The sequence below is a fragment of the Aotus nancymaae genome, unplaced genomic scaffold, assembly GCF_030222135.1.
Source record: "Aotus nancymaae isolate 86718 unplaced genomic scaffold, 86718_ANA_hifiasm-v0.15.2.pri h1tg000011l, whole genome shotgun sequence".
NCBI lineage: Eukaryota > Metazoa > Chordata > Mammalia > Primates > Aotidae > Aotus > Aotus nancymaae.
The window spans coordinates 42,613,807-42,632,946 of NW_026988422.1; the positions used below are offsets into that span (position 1 = coordinate 42,613,807).

General features: G+C 39.7%; 1 protein-coding gene across 16 annotated transcripts in view; it reads left to right on the forward strand.

The window, feature by feature from the left end:
• The window catches only part of MGA (MAX dimerization protein MGA), a 166,395-nt gene that overhangs the window by 131,574 nt on the left and 15,681 nt on the right, over positions 1 to 19,140 (forward strand). For 6 of the 16 annotated variants that reach the window (XM_064374873.1, XM_064374865.1, XM_064374876.1 and 3 more), the window contains 5 exons: positions 2,380 to 2,677; positions 4,931 to 5,554; positions 12,028 to 12,318; positions 12,501 to 14,008; positions 16,831 to 16,961. In XM_064374873.1, coding sequence (XP_064230943.1) covers positions 2,380 to 2,677; positions 4,931 to 5,554; positions 12,028 to 12,318; positions 12,501 to 14,008; positions 16,831 to 16,961 — 2,852 coding nt within the window. Of the gene's footprint in view, positions 1 to 2,379; positions 2,678 to 4,930; positions 5,555 to 12,027; positions 12,319 to 12,500; positions 14,009 to 16,830; positions 16,962 to 19,140 lie in introns of those variants that run through there. The other 10 variants (XM_064374871.1, XM_064374874.1, XM_064374879.1 and 7 more) reach the window with 8 other exon arrangements.

A 19,140-nucleotide genomic window follows, 5' to 3' on the forward strand; every position in this document is an offset into this window, starting at 1 on the left:
GTGTGTTTGTTTGGTAGAGATGGGCTTTTACTATGTTGTCTAGGCTGGTTTGGTACTTCTGAGCTCAGGTGATCCACTCACCTTGGCCTCCCAAAGTGCTAGGATTATAGGCGTGAGCCACCATGTACAGCTGAAAATTTTAATTTAGTAAGGTGTTATTTAAATACATAAGTAAAAATTGAGCCATATTTACTTAATTATATTTTTTCTTTATTTGATTCATAGGGGTTTTGTCAGTGTAATCGTTATTGTAGGACAAATATTTCTATCCTTGATATTTAGTAATTCAGGTAGGTTATATTAGTAGAATTATACTGGCATCTGGAAAATTTGAAAAGAGAAGTTCTGAATTAGTGTGAGTCACAGTCAGAAAGGTTTTTCTAGCTGGGTGTGGTGGCTCACGCCTGTAATCCCAGCACTTTGAGAGGCCGAGGCAGGCTGATCACCTGAGGTCAGGAGTTCAAGACCAGTGTGGCCAACATGGCTAAACCCTGTCTCTGCTAAAAATACAAAAATTAGCCAGATGTGGTTGGTGTGTGCCTATAATCCCAGTTTCTCAGGAGGCTGAGTCAGGAGAATCACTTGAACCCAGGAGGTGGAAGTTGCAATGAGCCGAGATTATGTCATTGCACTCCAGGCTGGGCTACTGAGCGAGACTTGGTCTCACACACACAAAAATGCATTTCTGTATTAGAGTAGTGAATGTGTGGAAATGTTTGATATTACTGCAAGGTTAACTTGACTTTCATTAGATTGGCTGCTTTTAAGTTACTAAGGACTTCTCCATTAATAATATGATTGATCTACTTAAAAAACTTTTTATTGCAGTTTACTGTTGTGCGTGCTATGTAAATTCTTTTGTTGGCATTTCTTGTACTCTTAATGATGAGGAATACAGTGTTTTCTCTTTACCTTATTGATTGATTGGTACTTTGAAAGCAGAGGTTTGCCTGATATAATTTCTAGTGAGATCAGACTCCCTAAAATACAAGCGTGGAAATTTTGTATTCTCTTCTACCCAGGACTCATAAAGCCACCATAGAATGTGTCTGCATAAGCAGTCAGGCAACTGTAAAGTAAACTTTGGGGAAACTACAGAGTAGTCTTTAGAGCAGTCCCAAGGGAGTCGGGAAGGGTATCTTACCTATTTCCATATAGCCTAAAAAGTGATAGTAAAGTTTACTTTCAGGGAGAATGATCACATTCTTTGTACCAAACTCAAGGCAGAGATAATCTTGATCTTTGGGGGAATCATCACAATTTTACTGAAGTAGTTACTTTCAGGGAGAATGATCACATTCTTTGTACCAAACTCAAGGCAGAGATAATCTTGATCTTTGGGGGAATCATCACAATTTTACTGAAGTAGCAAAGAGTAATTTTGTTTTGTGTCTCTGAAGATGGAGTTGCTTGCTGTAGCTAGTCTCCTCACCACTTGCCTACTAGAGAGTAGATTCTACCTCACTCCATCTCTCCCAACCCCTGACTTTTAAATGGTGAAAAGGAGATACAGAGAAGGTTGTCTTCTCTAGAGTTACCTGGCAATATGACCTAGAGAACATGGGTAGAGACTTGGGAGGTGTTTTTTTTTTCCCTTAAAAAAAAAAAAACAAAGAAACAAACAACCCTCACATGAAACAGCTGTGCTTCTGCTACCCATGATGGGCAGTCTAATCAACTGAGACAGCAGATAGGATCTTTACCTCATTTGTTGGTTCACTTTCTTCTGACCATTTAGTTAATAATCTAGAATGAGAATGAGTTTCTACCAGCATTTATTTTGAATCCGTGTTTTGTCCAAGAGATAAAAATGGTATCTTTAAAGCTAAGCCTTTTGAAAACCAAAAACTGCGAGGTAATTATGGCTTAGGTTATTGCAACAATGATTATCTTGTAACTTAGATTCACTTAACATTTTTCAAATATGAAGGATGCTTGAAAGGACCCTTGTGTGAGAGCTTCATTATGCCTCTCTGGTCTTATCAGAGACATTCCGTGGGACACAGTTATTCATTTTTGCTGATGAGGCTAATAACTTAGCCAGAATGGCTTATGTACAAGTAAAAACAATTGGATAATTCCAATTGTTTAGATTTGTTAACTTTCACATACCTAGGATGCAGAAATGATGAGTTTCTGATTCTCTGTTTTCAAACGACAGAATGAAGGAGATGAGATTAGTTCAGAATATCAAATGACTGCATTTTTCTACCTCCTGATTACTCAGATTATTCTAAATGGAAAAAGTCTACTTCTTTTTCCCTTTTAAATCTGAAAAATAGACTTATAAAAACTTGTAAAAATGAAGCCCCTGTCAAGGGAGAGGAGTTAGCAAGAGAATTTTATCTTTACAGAATTTCTCTTTGCCACTTGTTTCAGGTTAATGGTAAGAGTTACCCGCAGGCTAAGTTGCTATTGGGACAGATGGGGGCATTGCATCCAGCCAATAGGCTAGCTGCTTATATCACAGGCAGGTTGCGACCCTCAGTCCTGGACCTCTCAACCCTCAGTACTGTCATCTCCAAGGTAGCATCCAATGCCAAGGTGGCTGCATCCAGGAAACCACGTACCCTGTTGCCTTCAACATCCAATTCCAAAATGGCATCCTCCTCTGGCACTCCAACAAATCGCCCTGGGAAGAATCTGAAGGCATTTGTCCCAGCAAAACGGCCAATCGGTAAGTTGGAGTGTACGTATGGTTTGGAATGGCCTATGACTTGGTGGTGGGCCAGTTGGTACAGGTGTGGAGGTTGTAAAAATTAGAGAAGTATGTAATTTGGCATTATTCTTATTCTTGATGTCTGTCTTGCCTGGGCTTTTTAAATTTTTGATTTTATTTTTTAATAACACTGACCTGAAGGCAAGTTTTACAGTTATTTTTAAGGGTTTTAGACTTTTTATTAATGTAGCAAAGACTTAGGATTTTAATTTTGTTTCTAGAAAGGGAAGACATTTAAAAATAGTTTACTATTGCTGGGTACAGTGGCTCACGCCTGTAATCTCAGCACTTTGGGAGGCTGAGGCGGGTGGATCATGAGGTCAGGAGTTTGAGACCAGCCTGGCTGACATGGTGAAATGCTGTCTCTACTAAAAATACAAAAATTAGCCAGGTGTGGTGGTGCACGCCTATAATCCCAGCTCCTCAGGAGGCTGAGGCAGAAGAACCTCTTGAGCCCGGGAGGCAGGGTTGCAGTGAGCTGAGATTGTGCCACTGCACTCCAGCATTGGCGACAGAGCAAGATTCCGTCTCCCCCAACCCCCAAAAAAGTTTACTTTTTAAAATACTATTTTACTAAATTATTTATTAAAATATTTTACTAAATTAAAAATAGTTTACTATTTTCCTATGAGGGCTGGTGTTTTTGGCATCTTGATGAATTCTTGCTGGTGCTATGTAAATTCTTCTGTTGGTAGTTCTTAAACTTATGAAATGAAGGAGCTAGCAAAAGCTGGTGGGTGAGTAGTATAGGCTTAAAGTAGAAAGCTCCTATAAATACAATTTTGGCAATGTTGGTTTATTCTATTCATCTCTCTTTTGTGAATGAAAATCTCTTTTTTTTTTTTTTTTTTATTTGAGACGGAGTTTCACTCTTGTTGCCCAGGCTGGAATGCAGTGGCGTGATCTTGGCTCACTGCAACCTTTACCTCCTGGGTTCAAGCTATTCTCCTGCCTCAGCCTCCCAAGTAGCTGGGATTACAGGCATGTGCCACCACGCCCTGCTTATTTTTGTATTTTTAGTAGAGACAGGGTTTCTCTATGTTGGTCAGGCTGGTCTCGAACTCCCAACCTCAGGTGATCCGCCTGCCTTAGCCTCTCAAAGTGCTAGGATTACAGGCATGAGCCACTGATGAATGAAAATCTCTTTTGCTTAACATTTAAATGCCAAAGTCTGTAATAAATTACCTTCTTGAAGCATTTGTGTTTTAGCATTGAGAGTATCTGTAGTTGGTTTATTGCATTCCTCATTTTGTTGTTTCATATCTGTTAGGAATGTTAAATAAGCGTGTCAGTTGAAATCTCTGGCTGAATGGCTAGAGTTGTGTGAAGATAGAAGGTATTTATTGTCTGCCATAAAAAGAACCTATTTTACCTCTTATAAAGCAGCTTCAATTGTGACTGAGAGGAAGTAAAGCAATCCTATCCTGATCTCTTTTGAGAAATGTCTTTATATATTTTAAGAATATGTAATATATAACCATCTCATAATAGCACAGCGGTAAAGAGGTGAAAGTGCTCAGACAGGAGGAAATAGTAGAAACAAGTTTTTACATTAGAATTTGGGGGGAAAAAAACCCTCTCATTTTCTTTTATCTGTTTTAGGTGATGAAGTTTTTGCTACTGTATTGTCTTTTTAGTATCCTGACAGTTTGAATATATTGCACAAGAATTTTAGTAGGAACACTCTATTTTTAAATTTTTTTTTCAAGGATGGAATCTTGCTCTGTTACCCAAGCTGGAGTGCAGTGACACTATCTCAGTTCACTGCAACCTCCACCTCCTGGGTTCAAGCAGTTCTCCCCCCTCAACTTCCTGAGTAACTGGGATTACAGGCCCGCACCACCATACTCAACTAATTTTTGTATTTTTAGTAAAATCAGGGTTTCACCACGTTGGCTAGGCTGATCTCGAACTCCTGACCTCGTGATCCGTTGCCTTGGCCTCCCAAAGTGCTGGGATTGCAGGCTTGAGTCACTGCATCCAGCCTGGAACACTCAATTTTAATCCCTTTCCTGTTAGAATTATAAAGGTTTGCTTTTAGCTGAGGCAAGTGCTTGATTTCTGAGGGTAGAAATTGGCACAAATAATGCAGGTAGGTAGTACCTGTAAGAAATTGACCCAGTGCTGCACAATAAATGTTGGTAAGCACAGTCACTAAGAGGATAAAATATCAGAACTGAAGATTTTTGACCTGCAAATTTCTATTTGCAGCGGCTCGACCCTCTCCTGGAGGTGTGTTCACACAGTTTGTGATGAGTAAAGTTGGAGCCTTGCAGCAGAAGATACCTGGAGTTAGCACACCCCAGACCATGGGAGGGCCACAGAAGTTCAATATCAGACCTTCTCCAGTAATGGTCGTCACACCTGTGGTTTCTTCTGAACCAGTTCAGGTGTGCAGCCCTGTGACTGCTGCTGTCACTACTACCACCCCTCAAGTGTTTTTAGAAAATGTTACTGCTGTGACACCTATGACTGCTATTTCTGATGTGGAAACTAAGGAAACTACTTACTCTTCTGGTGCCACCACTACAGGGGTTGAGGTCTCTGAAACTAGTATCAGCACCCCTGTAACGTCTACCCAGTCTACAGCCACTGTGAACCTTACCAAAACCACTGGGATAACTACCCCTGTGGCTTCAGTTGCTTTTCCTAAGTCTTTGGTAGCGTCTCCTCCAACCATAACTCTTCCTGTTGCTTCCACTGCTTCCACCTCCTTAGTCATGGTGACTACAGCTGCATCTTCCTCAGTGGTGACCACGCCAACTTCATCTCTGGGCTCTGTTCCTATTATACTCTCAGGAATTAATGGAAGTCCACCAGTGAGCCAGAGACCAGGTAAGGCCTAAATGTTATTAGCTGCTTTATTACTGTACAGCTATTTATATAACTTTGTGATTGTGATAGGATTATAGATATATCAGGATAACAGTATAGGTATTTCTGTTGTAACATGATACATGTATTCCTGAAAACCTCTGCATGCTGCAAAACTGAACACTAAAATTAATAGAGCTCATGGTTAATATAGGATTGGGATAAATCACTGAAAATATATGCAGTTTTGTCACCAGAACATTAATAAAAACAATAATTGATAACCTTGAGCGTTAACTTGAACAACCTTGACTTGATAGTTTAGTGGAGCTGGAGGTTGCCACTCAAAATACTCAAACATTAGAATGGAAGTGGTGGCTGATACTGAAATAATGCAGATAAGACTGGAGCTCGGAGCTTCTAAGATGGGCATGGGAGGAAACCTGACCTGCTGTGTGCTGAGAGCTAGGAGTGCACATCTTTGAGGAGGGAGCCCCAAATGCAAGTGTTCCTTTTGTGGGGTGGGGAGGGTGCTGCTTTTCAATTAGAGAGAGATGAGCAGACTTCATCGCCTTTGTCTAGTAAAAAGCATTAATGAATCAGCACTTATTTAATTGCTGGACATGAACTGATTGAAATAGAAATAAGGAGGCATATTTGTTTAGAGTTCTAATATTTTTAGAAAGTTTTTAGTTAAAGTCTTGTTTATTGGCTTAGATTGAGTGAATTTGAAAAGGAATATCCTACATTTTGGTAGTTTTTATATCCAGATGCAAATAGCTAAAGTAATTGGTTCTTTTAATCCATTCATAGAGGAATTGATGTGGAAAACAGCAAGAGACTTTGCAGGATTTGAGGGGAAATAATTACCCAATAGCAATTCTGTCTTGGTTATTGATGTTTTTCTCTTAAATATTTTTGCATTTAGTGATGCAGTCCAAATCCCTCTCTGTCTTTTATGGAAGAAGAGATTGGGAGTTAGTTTGTAGGTTGAAGTTCTGTTGAAGGGAAAAGTGAATCACAATATTAAATGTGTTTGTCATCTGCTTCTTCCCATAAATAAGCCCATAAAACATGATTAGTCTGATACATAGTTTTGGAAGTGAAGTTGTTAGTGAAGCTACTTTAATTTCCTGTTGAATCTCAACGTGCATATCTCTTATATTTTAATAGATCATATCTTCTAAACTGTATGGATTCCAACCTTTCCCTGTACTCTTAATTCTTTCATGAAACAATAAAGTAGTTTATTCTTCTGTAATTCTGTTGTTTCTCAGACTTCAGTTATTCAGGATATGCATTCAGATATTTTGCTCTGAGTCTCATCTGTACTGTCAACTGCTTAATATTTTTATTTAAATCAGCTGCCTTTTAAATATGTAAATATTCATTTATTTATGAGATGGAGTCTCACTCTGTTTTAAAAGCATCTTTTGCCTCTCTTTTTTTTTTTCAAAACAGTCTTGCTTTTGTTGCCCAGGCTGGAGCACGACGGTGCAATTTCGGCTCATTGCAACCTCCACCTCTTGGGTTCGAGCGAGTCTCCTGCCTTAGCCTCCTGAGTAGCTTGGGTTACAGGCGCCTGCCACCATACCTGGCTGATTTTTGTACTTTTAGTAGAGATGGAGTTTCACCATGATGGCCAGGCTCTTCTCCAGCTCCTGACCCTGTGATCTGCCTGCCTCGGCCTCCCAAAGTGCTGGGATTACAGGCGTGAGCCACCATGCCCGGCTGTAAATGTGTTTTTAAGAGACAGCATGAATTGGAAACCTTATTACTCAGCATAATGGAGGTTAACCCTATAAATAAATATATCAGAAACTATAATATTTAAAAAAATGATTAAATTCCTGTTAGCTACTATATATTCTGAACACATAGCTAAAAGAAGAAAGCTAGAAAATACTAGAATAACATTAAAGACATATCATCAAAGACTGGTAGCTAAAAATATCTTTCATAATACAATTTGACGTTAAAAAATATGTAGATTTTTTTTTTAAAAATTATTTTTATTAAAACATTCATATGTATATAGAGAGAGACAGGGTCTTGCTCTGGCATCCAGGTTAGAGTGCAGTGGCATGATCATGGCTCCCTGCAGCCTTGACATCTCAGGCTCAAGTGATCCTCCCATTTCAGTCTCCCGGGTAGCTGGGATCACAGGCATGTGCCATCATACCTGGCTAATTGTTTTGATTTTTAGTAGTTACGAAATCTCACTATGTTGTTTAGGCTGGTCTCAAACTCCTGGGCTCAAGCTGTCCTTGCATCTTGGCCCCACAAAGTGCTGGGAAGGTGTGAGTCACTGCATCCTACCAGGAAATACTAATGTTAACAAATTTTCTAATCTTTTAAAAATAAATAGACCTGATTCAGGTAACTGCCATCTAAGGAAATGTATGTAATTTTTTCTCTATTTATAAAGAGGATCCCACTTTGGCACTATGATATCTGTGGATTTTTTTTTTTTTTTTTTTAATGGAGACGGAGTCTTATTCTGTCACCCAGACTGGAGTGCAGTGGTGAAGTCTCTGCTCGCTGCAACCTCAGCCTCCCAAGTAGCTGGTGCTACAGGTGTGCACCACCACACTCTGTTAATTTTTTGTATTTTTAGTAGAAATTGGGTTTCAGCATGTTGCTCCTGAGCTCAGGCAATATGCCCCCCTCGACCTCTCAAAGTGCTAGGATTATAGGTGTGAGCCACTGTGCCTGGCCATCTGTGGCTTTTAAAATTTGATTTTCTTCCTTTTTCTCTTTACCTTCCTTTCTCTTGCACACATTTAAGTAAACCATCACATATTTAGTGTGTATATTAAAGATTGCTTTCATTCTCTGAATTAGGTTTTGAATCACTCTCTAAAAGTTAATTTGAAAAGAAAAGTTGAAAAATTTAGAATGCATTAACATGTTTATTTCTTAATTCACATAAGATAGATGAATATGACTCATGCCTGTAATCTCAGCACTTTGGGAGGCCGAGGCGGGTGGATCTCCTGAGGTATAGAGTTCAACACCAGCCTGGCCAACATGGCAAAACCCTGTCTCTACTAAAAATAGAAAAATTAGCTGGGTGTGGTGGCATAGTCCTAGAGTCCCAGCACATGCCTGTAGTCCTAGCTACTTAGGAGGCTGAGGCATGAGAATCGCTTGAGCACAGGAGGCAGAAGTTGCAGTGAGCCGAGATCGTGCCACTGCACTCCAGCCTGGGCAACAGAGTAAGACTGTCTCAAAACAAAAAAAAGATAGATTAATATTTTTTGTTTAATTTGAACACAGTTATTTTCATGAACAGTTTGGTCTTTGTGTTTTATTTAATTTTTGAGAGTAGTCCTGGATTTTTTATGTAATTTTTCATCTAAATGTTATGAGCATAACTTTCTTTGAGGAATTTGATATTTTTTGTGTGTGTGCAGAATGCCTGTCTGATAGAAAATCACATGTTAAGCTAAAGTCTTTGTTTCATTTGTTTGATTTTTTTCTCTTGAATAGCAAGCTTTTGAAGTTATTTATTAATGCTAAATAAGCTCACCAATTTGAATAGTAATGTTAGACCAGTTTCATTTATGCCTGCTGTTACCATGATTCTTACCTCTTTCTCTCTCTGATCTAAAAAAAAAAAAATCTAGATTACTCGTACTGTTTTTTCTTATGTCTTTAGTATTTTCCAAATATCTCTTTTAATCAGTAAAGGGCATCTGTAAGTACTGTTAATGGTTTGAAATCTCTATTAATTCACATCTTCTGCATTAAATTTCTGCTTTTACTATTTTAAAAGCATCTTTTGCCTCTTCTTCTTTTTTTTTTTTTTCTTGAAGAGGAGTTTTGCTCTTGTTACCCAGGCTGGAGTGCAATGGCGTGATCTCGGCTCACCGCAACCTCCGCCTCCTGGGTTCAGGCAATTCTCCTGCCTCAGCCTCCTGAGTAGCTGGGATTATAGACACACGCCACCATGCCCAGCTAATTTTTTGTATTAGTAGAGACGGGGTTTCACCATGTTGACCAGGATGGTCTCGATCTCTTGACCTTGTGATCCACCCGCTTAGGCCTCCCAAAGTGCTGGGATTACAGGCTTGAGCCACTGCGCCCGGCCCTTTTTTTTTTTTTTTTTTTTAATAAGATGAAGTCTTGCTCTTGTTGTCCAGGCTGGAGTGCAATGATGTGATTTCAGCTCACTGAAACCTCCGCCTCCTAAGTTCAAGCAATTCTCCTGCCTTAGCCTCCTGAATAGCTTGGATTACAGAACCCCGCCACCACTCCCAGCTAATTTTTATATTTTTAGTAGAGATGGGTTTCATCATGTTGGCCAGGCTGGTCTCGAACTCCTGACCTCAGGTGATCCACCTGCCTTTGCCTCCCAAAGTGCTGGGATTACAGGCATGAGCCACTGCACCTGACCTTTTTGCCTTTTCTAAGCCAGGTTTATTTCCCTGCTTCTATGATGTCTGTTAATTTTATTACATTTTGGGGGCTTTATGTCATTTTTTTCTTCTGAAAAGTAATTCCCACAAATCTTTTTTTTTTTTTTTTTGAGACAGAGTTTCGCTTTTGTTACCGAGGCTGGAGTGCAATGGCGTGATCTCGGCTCACCACAACCTCTGCCTCCTGGGTTCAGGCAATTCTCCTGCCTCAGCCTCCTGAGTAGCTGGGATTACAGGCACGCACCACCATGCCCAGCTAATTTTTTGTATTTTTAGTAGAGATGGGGTTTCACTATGTTGACCAGGATGGTCTCGATCTCTTGACCTCGTGATCCACCCGCCTTGGCCTCCCAAAGTGCTGGGATTACAGGCGTGAGCCATTGCACCCGGCCCCCACAAATCTTTAAGCTTTGCTTGTTAGTGAATTTTAAAAACCAAGAAGCCTTTTATAAACCAAGAATTTTTTGTTCTTTATCTTCCTCAGGTAGTATAAGCTTAGAAATTCAGTCATACTTCTAGTAAGTGTTATGAGCCTTAAAGTTAAATTGTGCAGGATATGGATTTTATTTAAAAAAATAAAAAAGAGGCCAGGCACAGTGGCTCATACCTATGATGCCAACACTTTAGGAGGCTGAGGCAGGAGGATCGCTTGAGCCCCAGGAGTTGGAGACCAGCCTGGGCAATACAGCAAACTCCTTCTCTCTAAAACAAAACAAAAAAAAAATGTGCACCTGTGGTCCCAGTTCCTTGGCAGGCTGAGCCTGGGAATTCGAGGCAGCAATGAGCTGTGTTGGCACCACTGCACTCCAGCTGGGGAGGCAGAGTGAGATCCTTTCTAAAAAAAATTAAAAAATAAAATTGAAGAATAATTTTATCATGAAGGATCTCTAACAGAAATCCAGATTTAGAGGGATACCCATGTTTTTATTTAGGCAGAAGCATTATCTCTTTAAATGTGCCTCTTGACAATTGATACTCTATTTTTTACTATTCTAAATGTAAAGCTCCATAATGTCTGACTGTTCTCAGCCATAAATAGTGTATTATGAAAGTACAGAATTTCAGCAGCTTTATATTTCAGATTAGAAGTTATTTTGCAGCAAGGTCAGATTCTGTGACTTAATAGTTTTTTTGTTTGTTTATTTATTTGACTGGGCGTGGTGACTCATGACTGCAGTCCCAGCACTTTGGAAGGCCAGGAGTTTGAGACTAGCTTGAGCAACAAAGCAAGACCCTGACTCTACAAAGAATAACATAATTAGCCAGGTGTAGAGACACGTTCTGGTAGTCCCAGCTACTTGGAAGGTTGAGGCGGGAGTTAGAGACTACAACAAACTATGATTTAGCCACTGCACTGAAACTGGGGTGACAAGTGAGACCCTGTCTCTTAAAAAAAAAAATAGGCCGGGTGTGGTGGCTCATGCCTATAATCCCAGCACTTTGAGGTGCAGAGGCAGGTGGATCACAAGGTCAGGAGTTAAAGACCAGCCTGGCCAAGATGGTGAAACCCCGTCTCTACTAAAAATATAAAAATTAACTGGGCATGGTGATGGGCACCTGTAATCCCAGCTACATGGGAGACTGAGGCAGGAGAATTGCTTGAAACCCGGAAGGTGGAGGTTGCAGTGAGCCAAGATCACGCCATTGCACTCCAGCCTGGGCGACAGAGTGAGATTCTGTCTCAAATAAAAAAAAAAAACTGGGTGCAATGGCTCATGCCTGTAATCCCAGCACTTTGGGAGGCCGAGGAGGGCAGATCACTGGTGGTCAGGGGTTTGAGACCAGCCTGGCCAGCATAGTGAAACCCTGTCTCTACCCCAAAATACAGAAATAAGCCAGGTGTGGTAGTGCGCACCTGTAGTCGCAGCTACTCAGGATGCTGAGGTGGGAGAATCACTTGAACCGGGGAGGCGTGGAGGCTGCAGTCAGTTGAGATTGTGACGTTGCACTCTAGCCTGAGCAACAGAGCAGGACTGTGTCTCAAAAAAAAAAAAAAAAAATTATGAATATTTTTTCTCCTACGTATGTTAAAAGGGGAATTTTCGTACTATGTTTCCATTTCCTGTTTTTCAGAAAATGCTGCTCAAATTCCAGTGGCTACTCCACAGGTCTCTTCTAACACAGTGAAACGTGCTGGACCTCGATTGTTGTTGATTCCAGTGCAGCAGGGTTCTCCTTCTCTTAGACCTGTCTCAAACACACAACTTCAGGGACATCGGATGGTCTTACAGCCTGTTAGGAGTCCAAGTGGAATGAACCTATTCAGGCACCCTAATGGGCAGATTGTCCAGCTTCTACCTTTGCATCAGCTTCGAGGCTCTAATACTCAGCCCAGCTTACAGCCTGTCATGTTTCGGAACCCAGGTATAAACTTCTTTCTTATTAACTTTTCTTTTGTTGCATCAGTTGGCCATATGGTATGTTAATACACCAGGATAGTTTTTCTCCCTTTCTTAGAATTGCTTTTCCAAAAAGAAAAGCAAGCATTGGAAGTCTTGATATGGGCAGTCGTGATTTAAAAATTTCTCTCTTATTTTTTAAACTAGGGTCTGTGATGGGAATCCGGTTACCTGCTCCTTCCAAACCCTCTGAGACTCCACCGTCTTCCACTTCATCCTCTGCTTTCTCTGTCATGAATCCTGTAATCCAAGCTGTTGGGTCTTCAGCAGTAAATGTTATCACTCAGGCACCATCATTGCTTTCCTCTGGAACTAGTTTTGTGTCTCAGGCTGGTACATTGACCCTGAGGATTTCTGCTCCTGAACCACAAAGCTTTGCAAGTAAAACAGGCTCTGAAACCAAAATAACCTATAGCTCAGGAGGACAGCCTGTTGGTACAGCCAGTCTTATTCCTCTCCAGTCTGGTAGTTTTGCCTTGTTACAGCTCCCAGGACAAAAGCCTGTTCCTAGCTCCATTCTTCAACATGTTGCTTCCCTTCAGATGAAGAGAGAATCTCAGAATCCAGACCAGAAAGATGGAAAAAACTCCATAAAAAGAGAGCAAGAAACCAAGAAGGTTCTACAGTCAGAAGGACAGGCTGTAGACCCTGAGGCTAATACAGTAAAACAAAACTCAGGAGCTACTACCTCAGAAGAAACTCTGAATGATTCCTTGGAAGACAGGAGTGATCATTTGGATGAAGAATCGCTTCGAGAAGAAGGTTCTGCAACTGTCAAACCATCTAAGCATTCCTGTATCGCTGGGTCACATACAGATGAAGACTATAAAGATGTTAATGAAGAATGTGGGGCTAGGAATCATAATACTTCCAAAGAAAAAGTGGCTGTTCTAGAAGTTAGAACCATTTCTGAAAAAGCCAGTAATAAGACAGTTCAAAATATGAGTAAAGTACAGCATCAAAAACTTCGTGATAGGAAGGTGGAACAGCAGAAAGGATTAGACAATCCAGAAGAAAACTCAGATGAATTTCCAGACATCTCTAAGGAAGAAAGTAAATTTGAACTGTCAGGGAACAAAGGTCTGGGGCAGCAATCTCATCCACAGCCAGAGGCCACAGAGAAGGAATGTGGAGACTCTCTGGAGAAAGACAGTATTAGGGAAAGGTGGAGAAGACATCTGAAGGGCCCCTTAACCAGGAGATGTGTTGGAGCTTCACAGGAATGTAAGAAAGAGGCAGATGAGCAGTTAATTAAAGAGACAAAGATATGTCAGGAAAATTCAGATGTGTTTCAACAACAACAAAGCATCTCTGACTTACTTGGAAAAAAGGGAATCACTGAAGATGCCAGAGTTTTGAAAACTGAATGTGATTCTTGGAGTACGATTTCTAGTCCTTCAGCCTTCTCCATTGTTCGTAGGAGAGCTGCAAAAAGCAGCAGAGGGAATGGACATTTTCAGGGTCATTTACTGCTACCTGGAGAACAGATACAACCAAAGCAAAAGAAGAAGGGTGGGAGAAGCAGTGCTGACCTCACTGTTTTGGACTTAGAAGAGGATGAAGATGAGAATGAGAAAACCGATGATTCTATTGATGAAATTGTGGATGTTGTTTCTGACTACCAGAGTGAGGAGGTTGATGATATAGAAAAGGTGGTGAGCCTATTTTTCTTGTGACTAAAACCTAAAGGATGTAAATGATTTATTAGAGACAGTAGCTTTTTCAGAAGATCACTAAGATATAATACATTTAATTGGATGCCTAGGTTTAGATTATGACTTAAATGGCTTAGTAGTTTTTAGGTCGTGTCAGTCAAGCAACATTTATTGAGCTTATGTTATTTTTTGAGACTTGTCTGGTTTTATGGGAAGGCTGCCTTAAGCCTTTGAGGGATAGGTGCTTGAGAGTCCCTACCAAGTTGGATTTTTAAAATCCTGAAAGCACTACTCCCATTTGACCTCAGTCAAATTCTGTGATGTCTTCTATGTGAGGTGGTTGTAGCTTCTCTGGTAAATGTTAATCAGAAACTGGGAGTGGGTGACCTTAGAACTTACTCACTTGCATTTAGAGAGGTGTTTTTGTTTTTGGACAAAAACTGGAAAATACCATCTAATATTCTAATATCTTGCCTTGAGTTGCTTTTATTTCCAAAAATTAAATAGTCTCTAGAATTTATATTCTAGACTTTGGTCATCATCCTTTGTAATATGACCTTTATGGCCTATTTTTATTATTTTCCTGAAGTGTTTTGATAGGATTCCTATTTAGGGTTGTTGTATTTACTAAACTAAGTAACTGTCAGGTATTGATATAGTGCAGGAGTTGAACAAACATTTTCTCTAAATGGCCAGATAGTAAATAGTTTTAGACTTTGCGGAGAGCCAGATGGCTCTCTGTTGCAACTGCTTGACTGCTGTTGTAGTATAAAAGCAGCTATATTCTGTTAAAACTTTATTTTAAAAAAGCCAGGTATAGTGGCTCACGCATGTAATTCCAGCACTTTGGGAGGCCTAGGCGGGTGGATCACCTGACTTCAGGAGTTCAAGACCAGCCTGACCATCATGGTAAAACCCCATCTCTGCTAAAAATACAAAAAATTAGCCAGGTGTGGTGGCGGGTGCCTGTAATCCCAGTACTCAGGAGGCTGAGGCAGGAGAATCACTTGAACCTGGGAGGCAGAGGTTGCAGTGAGCTGAGCTTGCACCATTGTACTCCAGCCTGGGCTACACAAGCGAAACTCCATCTCAAAAAAACAAAAAAACTTTATTTAAAAAAAAAAAGTAACTGTGCTGTGGTTTGCTTATGCCTGATGTAAGGTCTGATATAAAACATAGGGATATCATAGCCAGCTGCCTGTGGAGTGCCCTAAAATATAAACTGTATTCTTCTCTTCAGGAGCAGATGACAGCCATCTACACTGATTGTCATACAACTGCTTGTTTTAGAATCGCACTTCCTTGAGATTCATTCTGCATCTGTGTTATCTGGTTCTTTTCTGTTAGTGCTTAACTGCTTTTTGCACATACAATATAACAAAAAGATTATTGTTTTAAAAATCTAAAATGTTGAAAATTAAGCACATGGCCATTTTATTTAGATTGCAATTTTTAATTTCATTCATTTCTTTTTTTTTTTTTTTTTGGAGACGGAGTTTCGCTCTTGTTACCCAGGCTGGAGTGCAATGGCGCGATCTCGGCTCACCGCAACCTCCGCCTCCTGGGTTCAGGCAATTCTCCTGCCTCACCCTCCTGAGTAGCTGGGATTACAGGCACGCGCCACCATGCCCAGCTAATTTTTTGTATTTTTAGTAGAGACGGGGTTTCACCATGTTGACCAAGATGGTCTCGATCTCTTGACCTCGTGATCCACCTGCCTCGGCCTCCCAAAGTGCTGGGATTACAGGCGTGAGCCACCGCGCCCGGCCTAAGTGAACACTATTTTAAAGGTGGATTTAAAAAGATCTGATTATCCCATGTATCCATATAATTCTGCTGTTACATAAAATATTTAGCAAGTTTCTGTGACAGGTGCTCAGTAAACACTTACTTGGTCGACTCCTTTTTTGGTATAATAAGGAAATATAGCAACCCTGGGCTTTTTGGAAACCTGAAATTCCTCACAAGCTCTCATTTTGTGAGGTTGAGAGAGTTGCAGGACTGGGCTATATCCTATTTCCATACTTGTCTTCGTATGCTAATGTGTGTTGATTTGTGGGCATTTGATAGGATGTTAGTCATGAAGCCTCCTTAAAGTGGAACTTGAATTTTTCTTCTTTCCCTATTTGTCTCACCAAATTTTATTTTACTCTTGTTTAATCGTCAGCTTTATGAAACCTTAATAGATCTGTACCTGAATTTTGTCTACTAGAAATAACATTGAAGCATCAGTGCAGTCCTTTGAGGACTCTCTTAAGTTTAGTGATGTCTGTTTATTTATTTTATATTTTATTGTTCTGAGACAGGGTCTCACTCTGTCTCCCAGGCCTGGTGTGCAGTGGTGCAGTCTTGGCTCACTGCAGCCTCGAACTCCTGGGCTCAAGCATTCCTCTCACCTCAGCCTCCCAAGTAGCTGGAATTGCAGGCGAGCGCCACCATGTCTAGCTAATTTTTGTTTTTTTTTTTTTTTGTAGAGACAGAGTTTTGTCGTGTTGCCCAGGCTGGTCTTGCACTCCTGAGCTCAAAACGATCCACTTGCCTGGGCCTCCTAAAGTGCTATCTTATAGGTGTGAGCCACCACAGCTGGCCATGATATCTGTTGAATATATATATCTATGACTTACAACATAGTTCTTGGTTGTTAATTCTAATGATATGTTATCTTTCTGTCTTAATTCCTTGTTATGACTAACAATCTTATCAGTACTCATAACACTAATATGTTTGGCATTAGTTGGTTTTATAAAGGGAGCATGCAATTGAAGAGTTTAAGTGTGCTTGCCACTCAATACATTATTTACTGTTGTAATGATGTATTTCAGAATAACTGTGTAGAATACACTGAAGATGATGAGGAGCATGTGGACATTGAGACTGTAGAAGAACTCTCAGAGGAAATTAATGTTGCTCACCTGAAGACCACAGCTGTCCACACTCAGTCATTCAAACAGCCGTAAGTCTTACTTCTCTTTGGATTGTTGTTTTTGTAGCTTTGTAACCAGAAACAAAATGAAATGTTCTGTTTAGGAGCTCTGGGTAACTGATCTGTTTCCTTATTCCTCTAGCTTTTTTTCTGATTAGTATAGATGATGAGAGGAACTGGAATTTGGGTAATTAATTTTCTTTGGTCATTGCTTAGAAACAGTGTGTAAATGTGAATAACATGCTTTTGGAGCCTGATACACTGGTGTAATAAAATACTAGTTTTGCTAGTTTGTAGGTATTTAAACTTGGGCAAATCTTGAATCTCTCTGAACCTCAGATTTTTTACCTATGAAATGAGGAAAATGCCCCCATTTGAAGTGTTAAATGAGATAATATATGCAACTAGCATAATAACTGACATAAGTGGATTACTCAACAAAACTTAAGTTTCTTTTATCATTTAAGAATAGGCATTACATTCTAAATTTCGTTACTTTACTAGTTGAACAGATGAGATACAGGTAGGAAAATTTTTCTTCCTGTTACACTGATGAGATGAAAATATGGAAGGAATGATGGCCTGCTAAGGAAAATTTATTTCATTTTCTGTTTTAGTAAGCCTTATATTGATTATGGATTGGGGTGTGAGAAAGAGTATAGAAGGAAGATACTTTGTGTCAGACATTGTACTTTTCCTATCATCTCATTAACTACTATGATATGAAAGTAGCTATGCATTGAGAAAGAATAATTCTTCATCCCTACTAATGCTGAGAAAGTTGAAAGAGTCGAAAGTAGGACTAATAGTTTTCTTCACTCCGGAGCTGTTTGTAGGCTCTTTCAGTTACCTACTGGCTAAGCTTGAAAGAACTTAACTCCCTTAAAAACTTAATTAGACTTAACAAGTTCAGCAGTATTGCTGGGATAATGAGTTCTGTATATTAAAACTGAGTTTGTAAACAATAGCAACAAACAAAAAATTATCTAAAAAATATGTGTAATAGTAACAGGAAAATGCTGTTTGAGAACATGTCTGACAAAAGCTGTGTAAGACTTTTCTTAAAAAATTGTGTTGAAAGACAAAGAGAAATTTAACAAATGGACAGAGATAACATGTTAATAGATTGGAATAGTAAAGGGCCAAGAATATACAACACACAGAGAGCACAAACCATAAGGGAAGAAATTAAAATTAAAAATATTTAGGCTGGGCGTAGTAACTCACCCCTTAATTCCAGCACTTTGGGAGGCTGAGGAGGGTGGATCACCTGAGGTCAGAAGACGGAGACCAGGCTGGCCAACATAGCGAAACCCCGTCTCTGCTAAAAAATATACAAATTAGCTGGGCTTGGTGGCACATGCCTGTAGTCCCAGCTACTTGGGAGGCTAAGGCAGGAAGATTGCTTGAATGTGGGAGGTGGAGGTTGCAGTGAGCTGAGACTGCACCACTGTACTCCAGCTTGGGTGACAGAGCGAGACTGCATCTCAAAAATAAAATTAAAGATAAAATTAGATTTGTTTAAATTAATTGTTTAAATTTAATTTAAAATAAAGGTTAAAAGAATTTAAAAATTCTGTTAGAACACCATGAAAACAGTGAAAAGGCATACTCAGACTATGAAGCAAGTATTTGCTATATATATAAATTTTTAGTAAAACTTATAAAGATGTGCATGGTAAACTCTGTCTTGGAATGTTTGATTTTGAGAAGGAAGGGAGGGAATGTGATTGAGTAGACTGCTCATAGAACCTTCTATATTTTGAGATGTAATATTTCTCAAGTTGGATCGTTCATACGTGGGTGTTCATTATACACTTACTCCTCCTTCACAGTTGGGAGGACCGAGTGTATAATGGAAAAGCATGTTTCCACAAATAACAGAAAACATGTATTTGTAGATTCACCCAACTGTGGGTTGGAAATATTTGGAAGAAGAAAAATTGTGTCTGTATTCAACCTGTATAGACTTTATTTTCATGTCATTATTCCCTAAACAATACAGTATAACAACTATTTACTTAGTTGTTACGTTGTACTAGGTATTAGAAGTAATGTAGGAATGATTTAAAATACACAGGAGGAGGTGCTTATGTTATATGCAAATACTATATACCATTTTATATTAGGGACTTGAGCATCTGAGAATTTTAGTGTCTGCTGGAAGTTTTGGAACTAGTCTTCCATGGATACTAAAGGATGACTTTAA